The following is a 27,571-nucleotide window of genomic DNA, read 5'->3' as shown; positions in this document are numbered from 1 at the left end:
GACCCTGTGGCCGAGTGGTTAGCACATCGCGCTGCGACGCCAAGGGTCCCGGGTTCGAATCCCGGTCGGGCTTGGTTGTTTGTGAATGTCCATTCATCAATTTCATCATTTCATCACTCATCCCCATCTTCGCAAATTAGCCAAGAGGCACAAAACGCGAAGTAAAATAAAGTAAATCAATCAATCAATCAATTATGACAGTAAGTGAGGGGGTAGGTTTTTTCGACCTTATATTTAACAATCTTTCTGCATTCTTTTCTTTTCTGGACCAAAAGGGGAGTTGCTTCCCACCCCACCCAGCGCCCCTTAAAAATACTCTAGCGTCGCCAGTATAGTTTACATTCACACCCGCCATATTGAATGTGATCATTTTTATCTATTTTTTTTCATAGAAGCGAGTAGATGTGGACAATATTGCCATTTAACTGTAGTTTCAGGCCATGCCATCAGAAGGCGCATCTACATCATTCTCATAAGTAAACCAATATAAATAACATAAACACATCTGGATTAGTCTATGGCGACATCGAGTCAAAAGAAAATCGTCTAAAGTTATTTCGAAAAGACTAGAAACTTACTGAAACGAGCAAGATAAAAAGTTTGCGTTTAGAATAATGATGATATCTTCCTTTGCTCGATGTATTGATTACCCGAAGCTGGTAAGTATTGACACATGCATTAACTGAAAAATCACTTTAAATTAACTTAGAACATTACTCTAAATATACAATTTAGCGTCGAAGTTTGTTCATTTTGTGAACTTATAAAGCTTTTTGATTATAAAACTCTGGTTATAATAAGAAAGCAATAGTGCAATCGACCATATCTCTATAACACATCGCGCTTCGACGGCAGAAGTCCCGGGTTCGAATCCCGGCCCGTGCATCAATTTCATCATATCATCACTCATCCCCATCTTCGCAAATTAGCCAAAAGTGACACAAAAAGCGAAGTAATATAAAGCAAATCAATCAATCATATATCTACATTTTCTTTAGTGAGACATGTGGCCATCGGAACCAGGGGTGACCCAAGATACAATTACCACCCGCGCAATTGATTGAAATACAAATTATGGGTGCGTTAGCACTTAGGCTATTTGCACCCGTTACATTACAAGGGGTACAGCCAGGGTGCGAAATCATTGAAAACTGGTGGGGGGAGAAAGTTCTTCATCTACAAACCCCTTCCCTCACATACATATTCCTAATTTTATTAAAAGTAAAAATAAATTACTGTTAAAAATATATTATTATTACTATTATTATTAATTACATAAAGGAAATTAATTTGTTACTTTTATACATATCAGATATTGCAAAGCAGCTAATTAATTCCTTTACTAACTGGTTCAAGATGTAAATAACTTATGAAATAGTTCAAGTTGTTTTATTATGTGTAAGTTTTTGTTTAGTTTGTGCTTTATGATAAATCAATTAGATTTCATAGTTGTTATTTTCTTGCATTCTTGTTTTACTTTTATTGTGCGTATTCATGTAGATTTGTTAATGATCTCTTGAGAGAGAATGCATTCAATACCCACAACTACACTAATTTGTGTGCCTTTTGAATATTATTCTTAGTAAAGCATATTTGAAATTAAAGGTAATTGCTTATCCTTTGTTTGTTATAACAAAAATTCTCCCCCCTGAAATGTTTGAGGCCAAGATTGTTGGTGGGGGGGGAATGATTTCGCACCCTGGGTACAGCCCATACCGTAACGATCAATATCTGTCTCTGAGAACTAAAATATCCTTACCTATACCACGTTTGGTAGACCCTGTCCCGTTTCCAGCGCTTGTCGGTCGTTGACATTTCTAGCAGACACCAAGCGGCGTTGCCGCTGTAGACCGAGTGAACCCTGCGTTGGGTAAATCCGAAGCCAGGCTGCGCATATGATACGCGGGAATGCACAAATTAACAGCACCGCGCTTACAAAACAAGCTTCTTGCAGACACAAACAAAACACATGGGAGTTAGACCACAACGTGGCAACAGCGATTGCGTAAGCGCCTCTCTTCTGCCTTCCATTCGCTCCTCGCTGCACAGCAGGTGACTTTTTCCTTGTTTCTCATTGGCTCAGAAACTGTCGAGCGATCGCTAGCGCGGGAAAGCTGACAGGTTGTAACAAACGCGGTATAGTTAAAAGCTAAGGCTGTAAAGAGCAAAGCAGAGGACAACACACAGCCTACATGTTTAATTTATGCATGTTGGACGTAGGTTAAGCCACCAGAGCCTCGTTTGACTGCAAGACTGCATTTATCGGGGTGTACTACGTGGAGGTAAGGTCGACTTCTGTGTGCATTCTCAAAAGGTCACCCCTTAGAACCCCGGGTGAGGTGGATTTTTAGCGCCTATGCTTTCCACTTTCCTTTAATGATGAAATACGTATAATAGTCTCATTGTTTAATTACTTTAAGTGTTACTGTTAAATAACACGTTTATTGTAGGCAAGCTCTTATTTAATTCTTAAGTAATGACATCAAGATAACAGTAATCTCTTAGCTATATGATTTAGCAATATAGGACCTACTTATTATGCTATGAACAGTAACTTCAATTAATTCTTGTCTACAAAAATCCAACTATTTTAAAAACAGATAGTCACGATCACATAATCAGAATACGGAGGATGCCCCGGTTAGGCGGGAATCGTGGTGGCCTAGTCGGTAGGGCATCTGTCACGTGGGAGACCCTGGTTCGATTCCTAGGGTGGATGATTTAAGATCGGAATTCTCACCCAACCTCAATGGGTACCTGGGAGAATCCTAAGGGGAGGGGTTAAGAAGAATGGAGTGTGGTGCTGAGCACATCTCATGCAAAAGGCCGAGGTCGAAGAATGTGTGGGGTCCTCCCCACTAGTCGTAGTGGGAGGGTGGGGTGGAGGTATCCCCAAGTTAAGAACAATTTAGTGAAGCATCTACCAGCTAGGATAATTTGCATGAGCATTCCTCGCCCAATGTTGATCCACACAAGCACTCCTACTATTGGAAACTTGACAAAGCATTCTCCCAGCTAAGAACTACCATCCTATCAATTATTTAACACTTCGCCTGTTTATTTAGCTGAAATGCTCAAAAGGCAGAATGAATATGAACACATACAATAAATGCAATGTTATGTATTCCAGTGAAATACCCACCTTCTTCCCTGGATTTGGCATGCTAGTCACTAGCCAAGTGGTGACTTCATGACACATTTACCTTTTCTACTGCAAATTATGCAGAAGAGTATTCCGAGCAAAAAAGTCCCACAATGTGGCCATACCATACAGTCTAGGGTACTGGTCTACAAGATGCATGCTGCTTTGAGTCTCCTGGGGGGAGGAAGCGAAAGAACTTTTCTCCAGTGTATGGGACCGGTGGCCAACCACCATCATGAGGAAATTGGGGGACTACAACAATGATTGACGGTTTGTCCTGCTGACCACTTGTCATTTTGTAACTGGTTGCATGATTGCCCACCTCTGCTGAGGCAATGTGGGAGTGAGGCCGGCAGTCAGTAGGTGGGTCCTGGCCCTCAAGAGCTGTTATGGCATAGGTTATTATTATTATTACTGAAAATTATATATTTCACACATATAATTTTATTTCAATCACAGTAATTTGCATTAAACTGGTACAGGACATTGCAGGAAAGTGATATGTCCAAACTTTTGAAGAGCAGATCTGTTTTAGAACATGAATGCCTTGTTAGTTCCTCCGTGAAACTATAGGGCGATTTAGTCCACAAGTTACACATGGTGCCAGCAAAACATTTTTCAGTTCCTCCGCACATCCTAGAGAAGATTCTGTTTTGTAGTTTGATTAACTGTGATGACAACAATGCATGCATGATTACGATGAGAGTGATAAAGAAAATACATAAATTTGAGTGTTATTCATCATTAAGGGACTTACACACTTTTAACATGACTTACATTTTATGTTTTTTCTTACTCTTCTAGCTTGCATCTGTCACCAGATCTATCTCTGTGGTGCATAAACAGCATTATGCAAAAAGGGGATGCAAAACTGAGAAGGAATCGGTATGTATTATTTTTCACTATTTAATTACAGCAGGTTTTCCCCATTATTTACCTTGAAGATAACAAAAACACATAACCACAGTGAAACAAGTACTGCATTTGCACTTTTGATAGCATTTCAGCACAATGCATTGCAGTTTTTGCAGTAACAAGTAACAGCGATAATGATGACGACTCTCAAGTTTGAGCTGTTGATACGACCAATTTCCAGTGTTTGGAAAGTTACTTTTTAAAAGTAACTAAGTTACAGTTAGAGTTACTTGCTCCAAAAAGTTACAGAGTTACAGTTATTCATTTTAAAAAGTAACAATTACAATTACAGTTACTTTCTACTGGGAATTTTCTTGCAAATAAATTACACACAATCAATAATCACGAATTGCAATAAAATAATATGTGAAGACTTACATTATGTTTCTGGTACATAATATAAGTCTTCATATACAGGGTGTTTCTTAAGTTCATTTCCAACGCTTAGGAGGTGGTGACGAAATGCTGAAAACGGCACCCATTCGGAGTTACTGAAGTGGGAAAAAGTGTGAAAATTATGTTTCCAAGCAAATAGTGGCACAACGGCCAACCATATGACCGCGGCGAAGGACGTTCCACAAAGAAATGCGGCATGCTCTATTCAAAAAAGCACATGGCAGATGTGTGAAGTTGATGTGCAAGGGATTCCCCAAAGGAAGCGAATGGGTCTGTTGAAGTCATGAGGATAGGGAAGGGTTTAGCAAGATGTTTTATCCACGGAAAGTGATATGTGGAGATTGACAACTAAGAAGAAAGCGAATATCCGTAGTGGACATCACCATTACGTAGAAAAACAAAGATGGTGGTGGTGCTGCGCTAGGTTGCATGTGTGTTGACATGTTCACTGTGTGCAGAGTGGAGGTGCCGAGGGAACCACACCACAGATGTTCAAACTGTCTGCCATTAACTTCCACGCAGAGATGACAACGCCGAATCGATGATTGTCTAGTGCGAGCAAACAACCCCGTGATGTGTACACTTACAGCTGCTTTGCTTTCTAAGTTAACACATTACCATTACTTTCTTTGCTAAAAAACATGTTACCGTTAATTTTGCCACACAATAGGGGCATTTCATTTCTTACACAAGAACCATATCTGTTCTCTGTGCTGTATGTTTTCCCAGCATAACTTTACATGCACAAGTTTAAAATTACACAACAAAGTATGTTTCGTCCTGTCAAATAAAACCTCCAGTTCTGAATTTATCAAGGTAATACAAGTAATGCAAACTAATAAATTATCATTGCAATTACTCATTAATTTCAGTAACATATTACCTGTCAAAGTAACATGCTCCCAATTAACACACTACTTCTACAAAATTTCTGTAGTTTGTAGAGCAAATTTCACTACATCTACTGACTGATTTGGTTCATTTTACTTCGCTTTTCTCCTACTTTTGGCTAATTGTGAAGATAAGGGTGAGTGTTGATATGATAAAATGGTATGATAAAATTGATGCATAGACACTCACAAATGCCCAGGCCAAAATTCAAACCAAGAACCCCTGGCATTGTCAGGAGGTGATTTCAAAAATTTGGGCCCCCTTTGTTTTGGGACCTCCTGAAACTATTATTATGGTTACTACTACTACTTCTACTACTACTAGTAGTAGTAGTAGTAACAGTTTTGTTATCATGGTACTTCACTTCCACTAATTGCATGCTCTGTAACAATAACACTTGTAAAATTTAAAATATAGATACATGCGATTAAAAATTATTCTTTAAAATTTGATAAAACAATAACAAGAGAACACTCACCTAAAACTGTTTCCTTCTGGCTTCCATGGCAGCAAATTGATGAATGACAAGCCCAAAGTCAATTTCTTGCAGGACGTCAGCATTCGCTGTCAAGGATGTCAAACTAGAAAGTCTGCTTTCTGACACTGAATTTCTGAGGGCAGTTTTAATTCACTTTAGAACACTGAACGGCAGCCCTTCACTGGCATTTGAAGGTAAAATATTCACAAAAAATCTCAGAGAAATCTCAAGATTTGAGAAAAGGACTGTTTCACGAATAGTCACCGGCCATTTTCACTTCATACTTCAATCAAGTATAAATCCTTTATATTAGGTAAATCAAAAAGTAAAGGCAATTTTCACATAACATCTTTATTTCCACACAAGAAGAAGAACTACACATATCACTATTCCACATATGAACCCTGCACGGCAATGCACTTTTGGTATCGCGCAATCAGCTTCTGTATCTCCACGAAGAAGGTTTTTGGTTGTTCACGAAGCCACGTCTGCACCGCCTACTGGACCTCGTCATCTGACCTGAACCGAAACTTTATGGTACCCTAATTCATCATGCATATGCTGATGCGAAACTGATGTCCAAGAGTTGCGCCACTTCTGCTATTGTGATTCTTCAATCGTCCCTGATAATGGTATCCACCTGTTGGACGTTTTCTTCTGTGCGGGATGTTTTTGGGCATCCAGTTTGACTTTCGTCCGTTACACTTGTGCGTTCCACCCACTCATACACCTTTCGTTGAGTCATGGTGCTTGCTCCATACTGCGCTAACAGCCGACGGTGGATGTCTGACAGTTTGACTCCCTCGAACCACAGAAAGCGCACTACGGTGCGCTGTTCCTCGATTGTGCATTCATGGAGTGGTGTGTCCATATGTGTGACCTTTTTGCTCCACGACACTTGACTGAATGGGGCAGTGATGGATACTCCTACTTCCACGTCACTCCAAGTATACACGTGGTGACGTCAGACACACCCAGTCTTCGTTTATTCCTGCAAAAACACAAACTCTACCTAGTAAATTTTTTTTAAATTCCACACATTCTTCAATTAGCTCATATGAAAAATGAATTTAATTTAGATATTTGTTTAGAATTTCTGAAAGATGCTTTTCTTTTTCTTTCTGCACTTTTCGTTTATAATCACCACTTGCACTATGCATTTTGCCACACAACACTAATCAGAGGCGAAGATATAGTACAAGCAATGCAAGCACTGCTTGCATAATTCGAATATCATTTAATGTACTTAATGTTCTAACCATATTTAGTTTCCATCGCACTCGATTTCGCGAAAAAATGCGGTCGCAAACTCCCCCAGCAGCTCTGTAGCAAGCACCAGCCTCAATGCTTGCAGCCGTTCTGCGGGAAAATAAGGCCTCCGAAGGAGTCACATGGCGAAGCGTGAAATTCTGGTGGAACCCGTCCACAAAGCTTCTACAAAAAGCTGTGCTTTCCGAGCTTGCGTGATTCCCGAAAATAGCCGAGTTCAACCGAAAGCAGAAGGATTCATCTATGGGTACGTTGCCAGCAAAAACTAGTAACGAATATTTGTCTTCATGAACACGTAAACAAGATCGCAAATATAATAATAATTGTTAGTCATAAAATAACTAAAAGAAGTTATTATCACTGTTCTAAATTCCATATATATATCATATTATATTACAAATTATTTTAGATTTCGCAAAATGTAAAACCCGTGAAAAAAGTTGACATTGGGAGTTGGGGCAGTGGAATTTCTGCACCGCCGTGAAGAGTTTTCTCAGGGAGGGAGGGAAGATTGGACGGACCTTGGTCCTGCACCCTGCTTCCTGGTTGGTCCAGCTCAAATTACGCCAGAAGTGTTGACCGCTACCAGTGTTTGCAACTGCCAAATTATTTACGCAGTAATTCAAGTGAGCTCTTTCACAAATTTTACAATCAATAAATTGACTGCTTTTGAATAAAACTTGGGGTGAAAATAAAGCTATCTGAGAAAGAACTATCTACTGATATTTGTACATGGCATAGAAGTAAATCGTATACATTCTGCATATTATGAGCACAAGAATATGTTTTAATGATTGATTGATTGATTTGTTGTTTTAAGTCCACTTTATGCACAGTAAGGCTAATCGGGACTGGACCTACAGTTTAAAATGGGATCTGAAACACTTGTGCCTCCACCGGGTATCGAACCCGGAACCCCTTGATTACAAGGCGACGACACTACCACTGCGCCATCGGGGAGGCCCAAATATGTTTTAAGTTCTATTATTATGACGCAAGTGGTGTTCCCAGGGTCTTTTTACGGTCCCCATTTTGTCATCTTTTCCTTCCTTTGACGTTTTTTCTTAGATATACTGGGCCAAAAGGGGGTTATGTCTACCATCCACCCCCCCCTTCGCCCCGGGCACGCCATTGAATGACACTTTATTACTTAAATATTAATGTACATACTCGTTCTGCTGAAATGATTCTGATTCCTCCGCGTAATTTTTATCTCCAAACTGATATATCTTTCCTTTGTGACGGATAAAATTAAGGAAATAGGTTGGTATCACTTTCTGTTGTTTCAGAGATTTTTAAAGTGATCTTGTGTGGATGCTTGCATTTGCAGTTGTGGAAAGCGCGTGGGATAGTGTGAGTGTTTGTTGCTTCGTGTTTTGTGCTGTGAATTTATCGGAATGAACGCGTATTTAGGAACGGTTGAGGTGAAGTGCGGGTGTATTATTGAGCAATTGAAAATTGCTTCGTTTAGCTCGAGAGAGATAAGTGTTAAAATGAAAATCGTGGAAGGGGGTCGACCAACACCAAGAGTTTGAAATTTATTGTGGTGAGTACATCGTCTATGCATGTGTTTCTTTGCTTTGAAATGAATTTTTTATTGTTTGTGTTTAACTTTTTATTTAGTGTTTAAGTTACTCCAATGCGGTTTTTAGGGTGCCCAAAAATACTAAATTACATCATGCAGCGTAAAATAAACAAATGATTCCTATTTTTTTTTATCTAAATGGGTTTGGTCACCGTTTGACCATATTAAATAATAATGAACAAATAAAGGTACTAATAAGTAAGTAAGAAATTCCGTCTCCCTTTAGTCGTATGCGGAAAGTTCGCATATGCAAAACGTTTAATATCATATGAATAACGTTACCTGGATTTTTTTAAAAAAGTAAATGTGACGTTTGCGGATCATATGGTTTATTTTTAGTACAGTCACTTTATTACGATATTTTGACAAATCCAGCAACTGGGTAAATGAGGTTATAAACCTTGAATCTTTCCCCTCGGCATGTCGTTGTACTACATGTTTTGTTGTACTGAAACATTGCTTGCCTCCTTCGTAAGACTACGCTTCGCTACTGACACTAATACAGTACACGCACCAAATGAAAAGAAACCGACCCTACATTATGGTAGACACTATGGTCATGAACTGAGAACCAAGGGTGTTGATTTCAACCGTGAATATCACTCCATTTGACTTGCAATTGTTGTCATTCAAAATGTTTACATTCGTTCCTTGGAGGGACAACTGTTTATATTCAAGCACTGTAACGTCATGTTATGTAGCTTTATTGCAGTCTGACATACAGACTTGCACTTTGGTTAAAATACAGTACTGAAGTTACGATGTAATAAGTTATTTAAATGCTAGAATCTTCTTTCGTCTACATTCTTTCATGACATAAGCAAGCAAAAGGACTTGACATGTGGTTTTACTTTGCTATTATCACAATATTAAGGAATTTTATTAGTTCATGTTCTTTCTCCTTGTCAATTCTGACCCTCCAGCGCATCATCTTTGTGTTGCACTACTGGACTTGCGGCCTGTAGGCTATAGCTACCAACACCATCAATAATGATAGCATTACAATATTACCATTTCAAGGTAAATGGTACATGTTATTTCTCATTCATCATGACAGAAATATCGTGGAGTAGTGTTAAGGAGGAGTTGTAGCAAGCTGCCTTTATTTTGTAGAAAATTTTAACTTAAATTTTTAAGTGCTTAGTAACACAACTTTTCTCTCTTTATTGTGTCCTTCTTGTTATGCTAACGCAAACTTTTCTTGCAGCCACTTGCAAAGTATGAAATCGTGGACCACGTGTACGATGCTGTGGTGCTTGGGGCAGGAGGAGCAGGGCTGAGGGCAGCATTCGGGCTGGTCAAGGAAGGTTTCTGCACGGCTGTTGTAACGAAGCTCTTCCCCACACGCTCCCACACAATTGCGGCTCAAGGGGGAATCAATGCTGCCGTGAGTAGCATGGAAGAGGACCACTGGACTTACCACATGTAAGTAATAGATGCATTCAATTAAAAATACAGGGCAAAACATTAATTTTACCTGTAGCATTATGTGGCTGTGAAACTTACTTTAAAAGATGAAAATAAATTAAGAGTATTCGAAAATAAAATCCTTAGGAAAATATTTGGACCTAAATGGACGAGAGGACAGGTGAGTGGAGAAGGTGACATAATTTAGAACAGCACAATCTGTATTCCTGTGCAGATATTATTATGGTGTGTAGGCTATGTGGCACGAATGGGAGGGGTAAGAAGAGTTCTGTTTGGGAGGCCAAGACGAAGATGGAGGGATAACGTTGAGATGGACCTAAAGGAAATAGGTAAGGATGGAAAAGATTGGATTGATCTTGCCCAGGATATGGCCCGATGGGAGGCTTGTGTTACTGCAGCCATAGACCTTCAGATTTAAGAAGGCTAGAGAGTTAGTTAGTTAGGACAAAATATTCAACATATTTTCTATCCCTATTGGTGCTTGAAGTGGTGAAGCTTAATTGATTGATTTGCTTTATTTTACTTCACTTCTTGTGCCACTTTTGGCTAATTTGCAAAGATGGGGATGAGTGATGATATGATTAAATTGATGAATAGATAATCACAAACATCATAGAGCATACCCTCAGAAAGGATCATTTGCACTGGCATCCCAACCTACTATATTGTATCCATGTTGATCAATACAAGCATTCCACAGCTATCCCCAAAGTAGACCAAGAATCCTGAGGTAGGAGTGATTCCCACTGTCTGTTTCTTCTTTAACCAATTAGTGATCTATAGTCCATGACATTTTTAAATGTCCTCCACTTCCCTAGTTGGAGAGAAAATCACACTCATAAATCCTCGGGGAGTAGTATACACTGACAAGGTTTTTGTACTAGTGATGTTACGCATTGTGAATTGAATTGCTTTTTCCGATTAATTTCGAAGTACCATTAACTGACATTATGCTGTATCCGACCCAAGTCATAAACAATTAAATTTGCAATGCAGAAACGCTAAACCCATATTTGCTGCAGTCATCATGAAAGGAAGGTTAGTTCGGAGTTGCAAAGTGTCTTGCCACTCCTCCTAAACAAAACAGGGAGAGGATGGCTAAGGTAGACCTTCTTCGCTTGTTCCCTTGAGTGGTTTCTCGAGGGTCACAAAAGTCCAGTGCCCTTCTTTTTTAACCTTTGTTGATTGAATTGTTGTGTTAAGCCCACTTTGTACACAGAAAGGCTAATTGGGACTGGACCTACAGTTTATAGTGGAATCTGAACCACTATGTGCCTCCACCAGGTATCGACGACGCTACCACTGCGCCATCGGGAGGCCTTTTTTAACCTTTGTCTCTTCATCCCTCCCTCGCATACATCTCTGGGCAATGCAGTGACCATACCCAGAGAAAGGCTGACTGGGTGCTGATAAGACGAGAAGAGGGAAGATGTGGCAACACTTTCAAAGGTCAACCGTGGCATGCACTGTGGTTTTGGCAGGAAGAGGGATGGGGTAAGGTTGCGTATTTGTGGCAAAAAGAATACCATCATCCTTTAATTAGTTAAGTATAGGAAATACGTTTCACTGATGGGTTAACAGACTATAAGCAAAAAGTAGGACACACTACTTGTATAACTTTAGTCAAAACGTAGGACGCATTAATTCACAGTAAATAATGTATATTCAAATCCAAATCGGTTTTAAGTCCACTTTATATACAGATAGGTTAATTGGGACTGGAACAACAGTTGAAAGTTGTGGCAGGAGGATGGGCTAAGACTGAAGTTGAGCTGATAGCACTTTGGATCAATATCTATACTGATGTTAATACTCTTATCGATTCCCACACATACCAATACTGACGTTTGAAAACTGAAATAGTTAAGAAGTCATTCAAAATATGACCATTAGTGCATATGTATTGCACTCCAATTACATGCACCAATTTACCAAGATCTTTGTTTTGCTTCAAAATATTAAGAATTACATAGCAAAATCCAGTTTTCACATAAAAACGGGTTAAAAATAAAAGGAAATTTCAAATTTTGAATAATTTTAGGATAATTAGATTCTGCTAAATTATTGCATGGTGTTTTTGCAGACTCTTTGAAAGATCAAAATGTTAGAGAAGTATCAGCCAATATTAGTAAATAAATTACACTGATGCTTTAAGATACTGATACCACTGGTATCCGATACAGATAGAGCCAGTAATGATCAACGTCAGCTCAGTCCTAGCTAAGTCTATTTTATTATGGACTATAGCCAAACTATACCGCGTACGCTTTTAGAAGGAACATGAGTTCAGCCAATACGCAGCCAGTGCTACTGCGCTGTTGCCAAACTAACTGCTAGCGCAAGGGAAAGACAGAAAATTCGCGATGTGTCCATTATTTTGATGCATGCACAGTATATATGAGTACAGTGAAATAATATAGTGAATATTTCTACACAGGATTAAAATATCATACCACTGCAGCATATAAGAGAAACCCATACCTGAAAGATGCTTGAAGGTATTTATTGTGGAGGAACTGCCAGGACATCATCATCGCTCTCGTTTCTGTTTTGTAGCATGTTTCGCAGGAGATTTGAATAGGGGTTCGCCGATTTCTGTGGTATATGTTTTACCTTGTTTTACAATACGCGACACATTATGAAAACTTACACCACACACTTTAGCCGTATTGTTTTTACTATGTAAAAACACTGTTTTCGCACGCAGCAATTCTTTCAATGCCAATTTCTTGAAGTACGAATACACTTTGTGAATGTATTATTTTACCCTTTGTTCCTGTACTACTGGTGCTAGGTTTCGAGAGTGACGTTATTTTAAAAAAAATAACACACGGAACACACTATTGCACGAAAGGGCTGTATTTAATCTTCTCCCAACTGTTCATTGTGGCGCACGAGTGAACGATAAGCGAATAATTTTACACCACCCTTGCTTCGAAAACACTGAACTAAAACTGACCCATGCTCGCAATGTTCGAGAACTCCCACCACAATGAAGGGTCATTGTGTCATTGTGTATATTCAGACTAATTTAACATCCATTGTTTTCCCTTGACACAACAACTCAGTTGGGTCAACATTGTGGCAAGGGAGAAATCATACGGAAGGGAAATGAAAGGATTATTTATGTTGAGACGTGATATTTCCCGTGTTTCTTCAAGGAACGATAACTCCGGCTGTAGGCGACGGAAATTCATGGGACTTGGACAGTTAGGTTCAAAATGTGTTTCCCCATCTTCTGATGAACCTTAAAGTGGTGAGTTTTATGAAAATGTCTTGCGTGCAAGAAAAATACAGAACACGGCGTTTAACTTTCGCGCCGCAGTTTCCTAACTGTACAACGTTGCACTCCTTCCATTGCCTGATCGCCACTCACACCCTCTGCGTGGCCCCGCCCGATATCGCTTCTAAAAACGTACGTCGTATAGTGAAATTCCCTCGGCATCTATTACATACAATGTTTCCAGTCTGAATAAAAAGCTGGACAATTTGTTACAGGTCAGTATAGTACGGGTCTGTGTTATTGAAATCAATATTCCGTATGTACCCTATTGATATGTGTAAAAGTTTTCATATTCATGCATCTCTAGTTGTACTTTTCTTCTAGGTATGATACTGTCAAAGGCTCTGATTGGCTAGGAGATCAAGATGCTATCCACTATATGACTAAAGAAGCCCCACGTGCAGTTTTTGAATTAGAAAATTACGGTAAGGTTACTCGGAGGAATCCTACTACTATACTCCCAGATTTTACTGTTTTCTGCATTCAAAGTTTTTTTCACCTCGGTTCCTCGTGAATCATGGTATAAGTTCCACTGTAAATAGTTTCTTGCAATTTCTGTTTTAATATGTAGTATACGTTTTTAAATAGTAAAAAATCTTACATTAATATTTGTACCGATTGACTGATTGATTTGGCTTATTTTACGAGGCGTGTCAGGAAAGTAAAGATACAAGAAATTTATACCTTAGGAAAACTATGTAACGTAAGAGTTGACAACACTGACAGTAACCTTGAACCTTACTCTTTCTAGTAGTGTTCATTCGGCAGTGCTGTGCTGAGTCTTGTGTGAGTCACATGTGCTGGAAATGGCTGTGGCGATAAACAATCTTGCCAAATGGGAAGTGCGGGCTGTGATACGGTTTCTCCAAAGGCGAATGTCCAGAAAATTTCGGCAGTTTATGGGAACGTTATGAATCATCAAAATGTGATGAAGTGGTATCGTGCCTTCAATTCCTTTAAGAAGGTCATCAGAGATCAAAGACGGCCTAGCGCTTTTGTGTTCATCATGGATATTTACCCTACCTCCCGCCAAGGCACTTCACATTTGGCGGGATTCTTTATCGCCGCAGCCATTTCCAACACGTGTGACTCACACAAGACTCGGCGCAGTACTGCCGAATGAACACTACTAGAAAGAGTAAGGTTCGAGGTTACTGTCAGAGTTGTCAACGTATGGCCTATATATTTTCCCTAAGATATATATCCCTTGTATCTTTAATGGTACTTTCTTTTTTTTGCCATTTTTGTCTAATCACGGGGATGAGGATGAGTGATGATATGATGAAATTGATGAAGGGACAGTCAAAGAACACCCATGCCTAGGCCAGGAATCAAACCTGGAGCCCCTGGCATCGTAGCATGTGCTAGCCACTCCACCACGGAAGTCAGCAAATAATATCTGTACTACAAGGGTTGGATAAAAAGTAATGGCAACACTGGTATAATTGGTACTTGACTGTATTGGCAGAGGAGCACGTGTTACATTCCTTCAAAGTAATCGCCCCTCATCTCTACGACCTTCTGTCACACGTATGGAAGGCATCGTACACCGTCAGCATGTCCATCTCTGTCGATGTCAAGCAGTGACCGCCCTATAGCACGTATGATGGCTTCGCGCGTGTCGTAGTGCTTCCCGCCCAGTGGTTCCTTCACTTTGACAAAACGGTCGTAATCACACGGTCTCATACCGGTGAATATGGCGGATGTTCCAGTACCTCACACTACCAGTTATGCAGGAGCGCCGTCACATTGTTCACAGTGTGACACCTTGCATTGTCAAGCAGGATGATGGGACACCGTGCCGTCGCTTCCTTCTTAATGCGAGACGAAGGTGGTGTTGCAAGAAGGTGCAGAAGTAGGCAGCGTTGACCGTCTGCCTGAGAGACGTTGTTCTTCTTGCCTAAACATATTGTTAGGGCACTTGCACTCTCGTCCTCTGCTTCAGAGCACTGCTGTTTTTGACTGAATAACATACAATCACTCCCACTCACAATACTTCCTCGTCTGACATTCCTTTATCAGCCACGAAACGCTTGTGGCGCTGTGACTCACCCCTTTCATGGGACAGCAGTGTTGCCATTACTTTTTATCCAACCCGTGTAATATTTCAGTTCCTACAAATGTTACAATAGGTAAAAACTAGTTAAAATATATTTATATAATTGTGTATGTTGCTACATAATTGTGCAGTATCTTGCAACATATTACTTACATCTAACTATAATGTGTAGAATCTCAATACTTGTCCAACTGGCTGGAGCTGTTCTGTTTGAATTTGCATAATACACCTGTCTCGGGGGCATTCTCAAAGAAATAGTGTCCATATTTGAAAACAATTCTTTTGATAACAATCTCCACAATTTTTGGTAGTTTGGATTTTATTTTGTAAATTGAATCGATTGATTGATTTGGTTTATTTTACTTCATATTTCTACCACTTTTGGCTAATCGCAAAGATGAGGATGAATGATGATATTGATGAAGGGACACTCACATCCATGCCCACGCCAGAATTCAAACCTGGGACCCCTGGTGTCGTAGCATGCTATGCTAACCACTCTGACACGGAGGCCGGCATTGTAAATTGAATCAGAGGTGGCAATAAATCTGCATATGTGAAATTGTTGAATAAAAGTGAAAAGACTGATATCTCAACCCAAAATTACTTGATTGATTTATTACAACCACAACACAAACCCAAACTTTTTAGTTTACAATAAGCTTAAATGTGTGAATAAGAAAAGAAATTAACTTTGATTTTTTTCTTAAACTAATAGCAAAACCTGCCACTGGTCCATCTTAGATATTCAATGACATCTTAAAACATGAAAATAAACAACAACATTTCTCTTAATTTCAAAATGCGCGACAACACTGACAACGTAATGCGGCATCATCGACAATAGTGCTTTTGACAGCAAGGGGGGGTATCTGCAGGTTCATCAACTTTGAAATAATGTGCTACCAGTCAAACAGAATGTACCTTACCACTTGCAGCTTTAGATACATAGAGATGTAATACATCTTTTAATCATGCTCTGTCTTACTAGCAGATACCAAGGCCATTCTCAGTCAAAAGTGTAATCAAATATGGTGCAGTAGGATGGTTACAAATTTGTTAATACTTTCTGAAATGTACATAGAATATTGAGATACTATTAATAGAAAGTAACAGTCGTCATGAGTTAAGTAACTAGCAAATTATCTCTGTGAAACAGGTATGCCCTTCAGCAGAACCCAAGAGGGTAAGATATATCAGCGAGCATTTGGAGGACAGTCACTGGAATTTGGCAAAGGAGGTCAAGCTCACAGGTAATTATTTCACGAAACTCAGAAATTCACTTTTGAGAACAAAACACTCACGATGATTCATCTTTTGTAATGTCATCAAAAAGATGGCAGAAAAAACTGTTTTGTTACTTAATTGTCAGACTGTGTATTTGCATCTCCTCCTCACTACATTTTGATGTTTAAACCTGATGATAATGAGCCAAAGGTGAATTCCACATTAATCTTTTTAAAATGTTTTACCCAACTTGAGACTTTAGGAACAGTAACATTGCCTTGATATATCACATAAAAGGTGTCACACAAATTAATATTTGTGTGAAAATTATGACATGATCAAGATTTGTTAGTTGTACTCACAACATGCAGCAAAAGCTATTCAACCAAAAATGTCTGCAAATGTAGACATTAATATAAAGTCAACTTTATAGAGAGAGATGGAAGGGTTAGGGGAGGGAGGTAGGGAGAGAGAGAGAGAGAGAGAGAGAGAGAGAGAGAGAGAGAGAGAGAGAGAGAGAGAGAGAGAGAGAGAGAGAGACACTGAGAGGTTAGCTATCATTGAATAACTTATATAAAAGTTTTGAATATACAATTATTAGGTTTTAAAATTGCAATTACTCACCATTAAATTACAAGGAAACACTATTTAAAATTGCACATAGATTTATAAGACCAAATGTCAGCAATAATGATTACAGAACATGAGATGAAAATGTTTTGTGCCTGACAATTCTGACCAACAAATGTTCTTTGTTTGTAATTTAATAGTGATTAATTTGGTTTTAGAAATACAAAAATGTGTAGTATTAATAGTTTTTCTTGTATGTACGCATTGCTTGCATGATAGAATTATTTTCCTGTAGTTTACGGTTATTACAAGCATAAGAAAACAGTTTTTTCTTTGTGACGTTTCAGGAGAACACACGCTCCTTTCATCAGACATTTATTTTCATTTTGACTAAAGATACAGTTATAACAATGGTTAGTAATTTTTAAACAAAAAGAATCTGTTATATAATGGATGTTGTCAATGTTACATTGTTGTAATATAGCAACTTAACTGTGAAAAAAGCAGTCTATTTTATTTTTATTTTAGAATTTTTTAAATTATGAATCCCAAATATCATCAGGTAATTCAAATTCATCATTGTTTTCACAAAGTCTCTTGATGTTTTCTGTTACATTAAATTTTAAAGATGGTGGCTTACTCCATTTGTGAAAAAGAAAACTCCACACTGGATCTATGTTACCATTTTCATTATTTAATTTATTCCAGTGTTCTTCTGCAATGAACGAGGCTTCCCAGACATTCAACTCTGTGTTTCCCGTTAATCTTTTTAAAACCCTTCTCTTTTTAATCAAATGCTTCTCTTCGATGATATGAGTTGACAAACCTGTTCTTGGGTTTAGATTTATAAAACATGATTTGGACATTATAAATCTAAACCCAAGAACAGGTTTGTCAACTCATATCATCGAAGAGAAGCATTTGATTAAAAAGAGAAGGGTTTTAAAAAGATTAACGGGAAACACAGAGTTGAATGTCTGGGAAGCCTCGTTCATTGCAGAAGAACACTGGAATAAATTAAATAATGAAAATGGTAACATAGATCCAGTGTGGAGTTTTCTTTTTCACAAATGGAGTAAGCCACCATCTTTAAAATTTAATGTAACAGAAAACATCAAGAGACTTTGTGAAAACAATGATGAATTTGAATTACCTGATGATATTTGGGATTCATAATTTAAAAAATTCTAAAATAAAAATAAAATAGACTGCTTTTTTCACAGTTAAGTTGCTATATTACAACAATGTAACATTGACAACATCCATTATATAACAGATTCTTTTTGTTTAAAAATTACTAACCATTGTTATAACTGTATCTTTAGTCAAAATGAAAATAAATGTCTGATGAAAGGAGCGTGTGTTCTCCTGAAACGTCACAAAGAAAAAACTGTTTTCTTATGCTTGTAATAACCGTAAACTACAGGAAAAAAAAAATAGTGTACTATTAAGAAGAATTACATTTACATGTCCAGAAACTTACGTAGAAAGTAGATTTACATTTCAATTTATTTTGCGTGAAGGTGCTGCTGTGTTGCTGATCGTACCGGCCACTCCTTGCTTCATACATTATATGGACAATCGCTGCGATATGACTGCCAATATTTTGTTGAATATTTTGCTCTTGATTTAATAATGGCAGATGACGGATCTTGCCGAGGAGCAATTGCTCTCTGCTTGGAAGACGGAACCCTTCACCGATTTAATGCAAAGAACACGGTAAGTTACAACATGGCCGTAGGCAAGAAAAATTTTCGGGGGGGGTTCATTCATAATTGTTCCCATGGGCGTCGCCATAAATTTGAATAATATAAATAATAACAATAATTATACAATAATAATTAAAATTTCATAATAATAAAACAATTTTATTCCAAAATAATAATAATAATAGTTTATTTTAAGTGTTGAGCACAGTATGAAACCTAATACAGCACTAAGTCAAATACAAAAGTACAAAGTTACACGAATAAAATACATAAGCTGCAGAATAACATAACATAACAAGTTAGCATATTTACACTTCAAGTTACAGTTTTCAATGAGAACTATTATATCTCTGATACTAATAATTGTTTATTGTCATATAATATTGTGCAATTAACTGTGTATTGTTCTAATAATAATAATGATCATATTTATTGAAGTGATGATAACGATTAAACAACCACTATGTTATACAAAATTAAAAAATTGAATACATAATTATAAAATAAAACAGTAGATCCTACAATTTTATACATCAACATAAATTCAAATTGTAGGTTTCAACAAGATCTGCTACTAAACCTCTTGCCTTGTTTAGGCATGTGAGAATTGAGATATACCTATGTGAATATCTGGGAATTTTATAAGCTATATTATTCAAAAAGTATTCACTGTCAACTTGGAAATTTAATATCTTCTCTACAAAATTTATCCTTTTCATTTTTCTTCTTTCTTCTAAGGAAAACATATTCAACTGTGATAACCATTCAGAGTAATGTTGGTCATAGTAATTTTTTTTAAACTTTGTGCATAATAACCTGATAAAAAGTTTTTGAACTGATTCAACTTTTTGAAGGTGACTGGTTGCAGTCAGAAACCATAATTCATTTGCATATTCAAGAATAGGACGAACTATTGTTTTATACAGGAATATTAAGGTATCTTCCTTTTTAAAAACTTTCCATGAGAAAAATATATAACCAAGCATTCTCTTTGCTCTTTTGCAAATTTCTGAAATGTGCTCATCAAATATGAGAGAGGAGTCTATTACTATTCCTAAGTCTTTATGACTGTCGCACACTTGGATTTTATTTTCATAAATAAAATAGTTGGAGACTATATAATGAACTTTCTTAGTACATCTTAAAACTTTACACTTTTTCAAGTTAATTTCCATTTCATTAATCTTGCACCAATATGTCATTCTATCGAGATCAGCCTGAAGTTGAGCGACATCATTATTTGTTAAAATACTCTTAAAAATGTTTATATCATCTGCATATAATAAACATGTGCTAGATTTAAAACATAATGTAACATCATTGATAAAAATAGCGAACAGAATTGGGCCGAGTGGCGACCCTTGAGGTACTCCAAAAAGTATTTCTTTTTTAGAAGAATTTGTTTCACCAATCTTAACAGAGAAACTTCTATTTACTAAAAAGTTGGAAAACCATTTCAGAAATCGTGGTGATAATCCCATTTGGTCGAGTTTGTAAATTAATAGCTGATGGCTGACACTATCAAAGGCTTTAGCCAAGTCAATAAATAAAATATCGGTCTGGGATTGCTTCCTAATGTTAGATTTAAGAGAGTCTATTAAAACCAATAAATTTGTGATAGTAGACCTTTTTCTAAAAAATCCATGCTGATTTCCATCAATATATTGTTTAAAAGAAAAAGACAAATAGTCAGCAATTATGTGTTCAAAAACCTTTGCCATGGAATTTAATATAGTAATTGGTCTATAATTATTAAGATCATTGGCTTTCCCATCTTTGTTTTTAGTTACAGGTACAATAAACACATTTTTCCAGATATCTGGAAATATTCCAGAAGTAAGTGACATGTTGTAAATTTTAGTTAACAATGGTACAAAAACATCTTTGTTTGCTTTCAAAATAAAATTAGGTATGCCATCAGGACCTATAGAAGACCTGCCTTTTAGTTTCTTAATTGTATCACTTACATCCTTTTCCAAGATAACAGGTACATCAATTAAGTTGGTGTATGAATGAAGATTAATATTTTTAAAATTTACATGACTTCTTTTTGAGAAAGATTTGTGAAAAAGCTCACTAAAAGCATTAGCAATATCATATTCATTGAACAGTACATCATTATCATAAATAATTTCAGTGATAGTATTTTCTCTCTTCTTTCTATTAAAGTGAAACCAAAAAGCATTCTTATCACCATTAACATTGTTTTCTAAGGAGGAGTAGTAATGCTCCTTTACATTAGAATATTCCTTTTTAACATCTTTCCTTAATTGGGAATAAGTAGTGTAATATACACACTTATTTGTAAGTTTAAATTTATCATGATACCTTCTCTTTTTATTGATCATTCTCTTTAGTTTCCTTGTCATCCAAGGCAGTTGATTGTTTGTTCTTTTAACTTTTGAAGGAATATTGTTTTTTAATATTGCATACACATTTCTAGTCAGTTCCATAACAGATTGTTGTACATCATTAGATATTTCAACCATATATGGTAAATGCAACAATTCATTATAAACATTCACATAATCACCTCTGGCAAAATTAAGACATCTATAAATATTATTTTCCCTTGTATCTATATTGTCTTTTTTAGACCTATCCAATTCAAAATAAAATGAAAACGGTGGATGAAACTTATCAATTTTAGATAAAGGATGTTCATTAAAACTAATGTTACAAGTGGAAATGTTAGTAAGTAGAAGATCTAAAACATTAAAAGGCAGTGAAGGGTCATACGATACATTGTGCTGAATTAGATTTGAAAGTGTTGCGATTTCAACAATTTTTTCAGCCTTTCTTTTAACATAATAATTAGAGCAATACAAATTTCCAGTAGCCCAGTCAATTCCACCAGCATTAAAATCTCCAACTAAAATTATTTTATTGTGTTTCATTAACATCTCTAGAACTACCCAATCAAAGTAGTTTGCAAACAAGTCACAGTTTAAATCAGGTGGCAAGTAATGCAATCCTATTATGGTTGGATCAGAATTATTTGACATTAATTTTACCCAAATTACATCCAATTCTGTAAAAGGTGATTCCAAGATCACAAACTGAACCTTGTTTTTAATAAATAAAAGACAACCACCACCACCAGATTTCTGTTTGTTTAAATCCAGATTTCTATCTTTTCTTATCACCCTGTACATTGGATCTAAATCTATAAAATAATCTCTATCTTGTTTACACCAACTTTCTGTAAGAAAAATTATGTCATAATTTTCAATATTTATATTGCTTACTAATGTTTCAAATTTGGTGTTAATTCCTCTAACATTCTGATAAAAACATTTAATCATATTATTACTAAGGAAAGACAAACTTAGTTTTTTGAAGTTGAGTTTTCTCCAGACTTACTGTTACTATTTGTATCAGATACACTTTTGTTTTTGTTGGCAACTATATTGTCATTTTTCAATTCGCCATAAAACCTTGTTACTAATACCCCTTTAGGCCAGATATTTTCATCGAATAGTACATCATAGTCATCCTGGGAAACAGCTACATGAAAAGAAGAGTAAGAATCATATTTAGTTTTTAGCCTTGTACATACCATTTTCTTTACGGAAGAAGTTTCAGCAATATATTGCTGAAGGTCAGAATTTGAAACTTCACGATGAAGTCGAGTCACAAATAGAGCTCTCTGAGGAAAAACTTTGCGTTGCACTGCTAACCTAGTAGATGGATTCTGACCTTGCACTGATTTCTTCACGTCGTTCACCTGTTTGTTTACATTTTGCAAGGTCGAAGCTTGATGAGTGTTTTTGGAACCAGATGCATTTAAAACCTGGTTGTTTTCTATCGAATGCACTGATTGACCCAGAAACTTATCAGATCCCTTATCTGTGTGAGTTTTGTGAGCTACTGTAGATAAAGGTAAACAAGGAGTACTGCGGGGCATTCCGATTGTGTTTTGTTTTTCTTTCGGAAGATTCGTTTGAATTACGTGTGCATAAGTGTTTTGTAGAATCTTTTTTTCTTCTGTTTTCATTAGTACTTCATTCTGTTCTTTCAATACAATCACTTCGGCTTTAAGAGATTGAATTTGATCACTTAAATTCTGCACTGTCGAGATCAATGTTGACATAATGTCTTTAACATGGCAGCAACTGAAACAGTTTACATTACCTGGCTTTTGTCCTCCAAGTTGATGCTCTTGATCAATATCATCTTCATCACTATTATCACTATGTATTGCCATTTCTTCATTATTTTCTCTATTTATGTCCATGTTTTCATTGGCACTATCGCGAGCAGCTACACGATTCACCGGAACGGGTCGTGGCGTCACAGGCGTTTCATCGCTACGCTGTTGTAAACATTTCGTACATTTATAGGTAGATATGTCGTTCACCATAAAAAATTCAACTTCATATTTAGAAAGTTTCAAACATGGTTTAACGTGAAACCTTGTATTACACAGACAGCATGCCAATACCTGTTGCTTTCCATAAATTCCTTTGGAGCAAATTCCACAGTGATCAGAGGCAGGCGCCATGTTGAATCATATAATAATAATAATAATAATAATTATTATTATTATTATTTTGGAATAAAATTGTTTTATTATGAAATTTTAATTATTGTTGTATAATTATTGTTATAATAATAATAATTATTATTATTATTATTATATCCTTAAGGGGGCTTACTCAATTCAGCAGATGAGTGAATATCGAGCACAAGTTTTTTTTGTTTTTTTTACGTTTCGTACAGTGTGTACTGAAATGCACAATTATTATACTTTGTTATCAAATTTTAAGATACATTCAAGAAAAAGCTCTAAAATTTAGATAGAAATTTTAGTCATAAAGTTTTTGTTGTTTGACCTTATAACTTAATTTTTGGAATTTTGAAAACTGTGGAACCAGTTACTCCCTTTAAAAACTTAGCCTGGTGCATGGATTGTAACCTCAATCGCGTAATGCGCTACGACACTGGAGATCCTAGGTTTGAACTCCTATCAAGGGGGATTTTCAACTTTATCGGACAGGGAATTTAAAAGTTGGAAATAAAATTTTGGGACAATCATAAGGGAATTTTCTGTGTATATTCCTTGTGACGCAGGAACTAAACTGGAAAGAGGACAGCATAAATGAAAATGGAGGGGTTATGGGTGGGCTGCAATTCCGAGAATAAATCCTGTTTCACTCAACTTTCAGAATTCCAAATGTATGAAAATTCTAGCTCTATCGTTTCAACGTCTCCTTGTATTTGTGTGATGCTTCGAAAAAAATTTTGAAAATAGTTACAGATTTTGGTTTCTGAACTTCCATTAATCCAACATGTCAGATGTTTCGGGGGGGGGGGTTTGAACCCTAGAAACCCCCCCTCTAAATACGGCCATGAGTTACAACTACAGTTAATACCTTCTTGAATGTTCACATTAGAATATTGCATGGAACCACTTTCGCTCACTCATACTCGTTCGAGTCTCCCAAACTTACGCACACTGTGTTCGAGCATTTACAATGGAATATCATTTTAATGTGAGAATAATCGTAGACACATACATGCAAAATATCCGTCCTGGCTGTTTCAGCCCACAATCATCTATTTCATTTTCATATATCACTATATTGTTAAGAAAGACTAAACTACAATTTACATGGAAATAATGACTATGCTTACTTAAGTTTCACTACATCTTCCACCTCATGATCCATATTTGATGGGCCACTACCACAAACAAATTATGGTTATACATGTATACTGGGCTTCGAGCATATGCCACTCATTTTGCCTGTTCAAGAGTTACTCGCTACAGCGAAGAAGCTCTTGATTCCATATGCTATCTACAGGTAATGGACAAAATAATATGAACACCAATGCAATTACAGAAAACTTGTATTAGTAGGGGGTTTGCCCCCCCCCCCCTCTTCCTTGCCTGAATGACAGCTTGTATCCTACGTGGGATAGACAAATAAAGGTCCTGTACAGTGTGAACTGGAATACGTAGCCACTCCTCGCACAAAACAGTCTCAAGTTCCGAAAGTGTCATTGGAGGTGGAAACCGATTACGCACTTTGGCCTCCAAAATACCCCACAAAGGCTCAATGATGTTAAGATCGGGGGACTGTGGACACCAGATGAGATGTTCTACCTCATCACTGTGCTCATCAAACCATGCATCAACGCACCTAGCAGTGTGAATAGGGGCGTTATCATCTTGGAAGATGGGGCATGCATCGGGAAACAAAGTCTGAACCATGGGATGGAGGTGGTCACCCAGGATGGTGCAGTACTTCTCTGCGTTGATTCTCCCACGCAGGACGACAAGTGGGCCAACACCATTCCAAGATATAGCCCCCCAAACCATCGCAGACCCCCCACCATGTTTCACGGTAGGCACTAAGCAGTCAAAATCAAATGCTTCAGCAGGAGTTCTCCACACATAAACACGTCCTGTGGTCTGAAAAAATGTGAAAGACGATTCGTCTGACCATATCACATGTTCCCATTGCTGCTGTGTCCAATTCTTGTGCTCTTGGCACCACCTTCTTCGTGTCACTGCATTACGTGGAGTCACCAACGGTTTGGGGATGGCAACTCTGCCATGAATGTTCACAGAATGCAGCTCCCTTTGAATGGTTTTCGTTGCTACAGGGTCCTGGAGGTGATTGTTCATCTCTGTGGTTATCTGGGACTATGTTGTCTTGTGCTTTCGAGTCACTATTTGCTTCAACACACGTCGATCCCTGTTGGATAACTTTGTTCTTCGCCCACTATTCTCCTTTGCAGACGTTGTCTTTCCATGTTGTCTATAGGCTGTCAGAACAGTTGGCACTGTGCTCCGTGCTACACCAACATGTGTAGCTGTTTTTGTCACAGACGCTCCAGCCAGGCGGGCTCCTATGATCATGCCTCTTTTGAAGTCTGAAAGGTCGGACATACCTGCATTTGACGGATAGCTGACTGCTCGCATGCAACTCTCACACCAGCTTCTGATAGACTGATATGTTTGCTTTCATCGCCACTAGATGGTTGAAATCTCTGCTGAGTGTTGTTCCTTTTCCACGACGGCATATATAGGCCTTTGCAAACCAAGGTGTTCATATTATTTTGTCCATTACCTGTAGTATCATCCATGCAAATTACTTGGCACTTGAGTGAAATGCTATTCCTGCAGCATTCTAGTTCACCTAATTACTGTTTCACAATAAGAAAATAATAATAAAAGAGATCCTTGTTCTTGTCACAAAATTTTGATGTTTCAGCCTCCTTTCTGGAATCTTCCTCAGTAGTTTTCGCAGGAATTTAAAACATTAAAAATACCTTAACAAATAAGTTAAACATAGAGAAAAAGATAAAATGTTTGAAAAAGTTAAAATAGGATAGTTGGTGATTGGAAGACCTCCAGTTTTTAAAATAGTTTCTTGTAATTACAGAAATGTGGATTTATAGTTGAATATAAGTACTCTGAAAGAACACTAGGTGGCACAACTGTCCCACTTTTTCATGTAGTTTCAATAGTTTGTGTATGCCAGCAAATTTTGTTGGTAACTTCTCTTTCAGATTGCATGAAAATCTGAAGAAACATTAATTTATAACAGAATTATAAAATTCATTGGTTGATAGCTTTAACCATATCTTTGGACATGCATGTGAGAAACATAAAAAATAGTCACACACATACTTGTTGTGGAAAATCATTGGGATTTCCCATCTGTTGTAATTCATACAGTCTAGTGTAGACCAAGTAGTAGCTGTGTGCTCACTTTAGATAGAAATACACAAACACAGACGCGAAACAACTGATTTATGATTTTAAAGTGAGAATATTAACAAGAACACAAATGTATACAACTTCAGGAATTGGTACAGTAATTAGAGGAACAAATAATAACTTAGTTATTAACTTCAGAAAAAAAAAATTGAAACAGTTAAACCTCTTTAAGGAATGAAAATGTATGCATATATCTGAGAATACATACAGTATGTCCAAATAGTTTCAGGAATAAATATTTCTTGGAAGTGCTATGCGCACCATAGCTTGGGCAACACATACACTACATCCTACAGAGCCTCAGTATGCAATTCTAGCTTTTCACCAGTTCTGTTTCAGCTATTGTAAGTGTTGCATGTTTTTCTGACAAAAATAACATTGTCACACTTCAGAGTTTGAAGCAATGAGCTGGCATTGAAAGTTCAGCTTCTAAGGTAGAAAATCTGCATTAGAAACACACAAATTGATGAAAGAAGAACGTGGTGGTGAATATTTCTTCGAGTCAAAAGTGTATGAATCATATTTGTGATGGTCAATGATCATTGAGGGTGATGAAAGGAGTAGATGCAGTGTTAGCACAAGAAAAAATTAGTGGGGAAGGAGAGCAGGATGTGAAATACTTTCTAAGGGACAGTCACATTTAATATACTCATAAGAACTACAGTGCGCTCTTTAATTCGAACTTGGATAATTCGCACAAAAGCACATTCCCCTTGAAACCCCTATCTAAAACAATGTTAAAAGATACTACTTAATTCGAATTTTGAAGGTTAAATTTGGATAATTCGAAGTCAGGTTTCCAATAATTTAATATAAATATTTCCAAGAAAGGTCAAAGTGGGCAAGAGAGGGCAGCGGGAATCCCCAGAGCTTTTGTTTGTAGGAAT

The 27,571-nt window shown here is 37.1% G+C and overlaps 1 protein-coding gene across 2 annotated transcripts in view; it reads left to right on the top strand.

Annotated features, from left to right (window-relative positions):
• Positions 1–518: 518 nt before the first annotated feature.
• The window catches only part of LOC145982002 (succinate dehydrogenase [ubiquinone] flavoprotein subunit, mitochondrial-like), a 62,082-nt gene continuing 35,029 nt past the window's right edge, over positions 519–27,571 (top strand). For both annotated transcript variants that reach the window (XM_083115536.1, XM_083115535.1), the window contains exons 1-6: positions 519–659; positions 3,947–4,027; positions 9,884–10,101; positions 13,712–13,812; positions 16,606–16,699; positions 18,767–18,962. In XM_083115536.1, coding sequence (XP_082971662.1) covers positions 615–659; positions 3,947–4,027; positions 9,884–10,101; positions 13,712–13,812; positions 16,606–16,699; positions 18,767–18,962 — 735 coding nt within the window. In that variant the 5' untranslated portion in view covers positions 519–614. The remainder of the gene's footprint in view (positions 660–3,946; positions 4,028–9,883; positions 10,102–13,711; positions 13,813–16,605; positions 16,700–18,766; positions 18,963–27,571) is intronic.

The sequence above is a fragment of the Lepisma saccharinum genome, chromosome 30 (genome assembly GCF_977018435.1).
Source record: "Lepisma saccharinum chromosome 30, izLepSacc3.1, whole genome shotgun sequence".
In the NCBI taxonomy this organism is placed as follows: Eukaryota; Metazoa; Arthropoda; class Insecta; order Zygentoma; family Lepismatidae; genus Lepisma; species Lepisma saccharinum.
The sequence above is the reverse complement of the archived record's forward strand: the minus strand, read 5'-3'. Positions and strand labels throughout refer to the sequence as shown.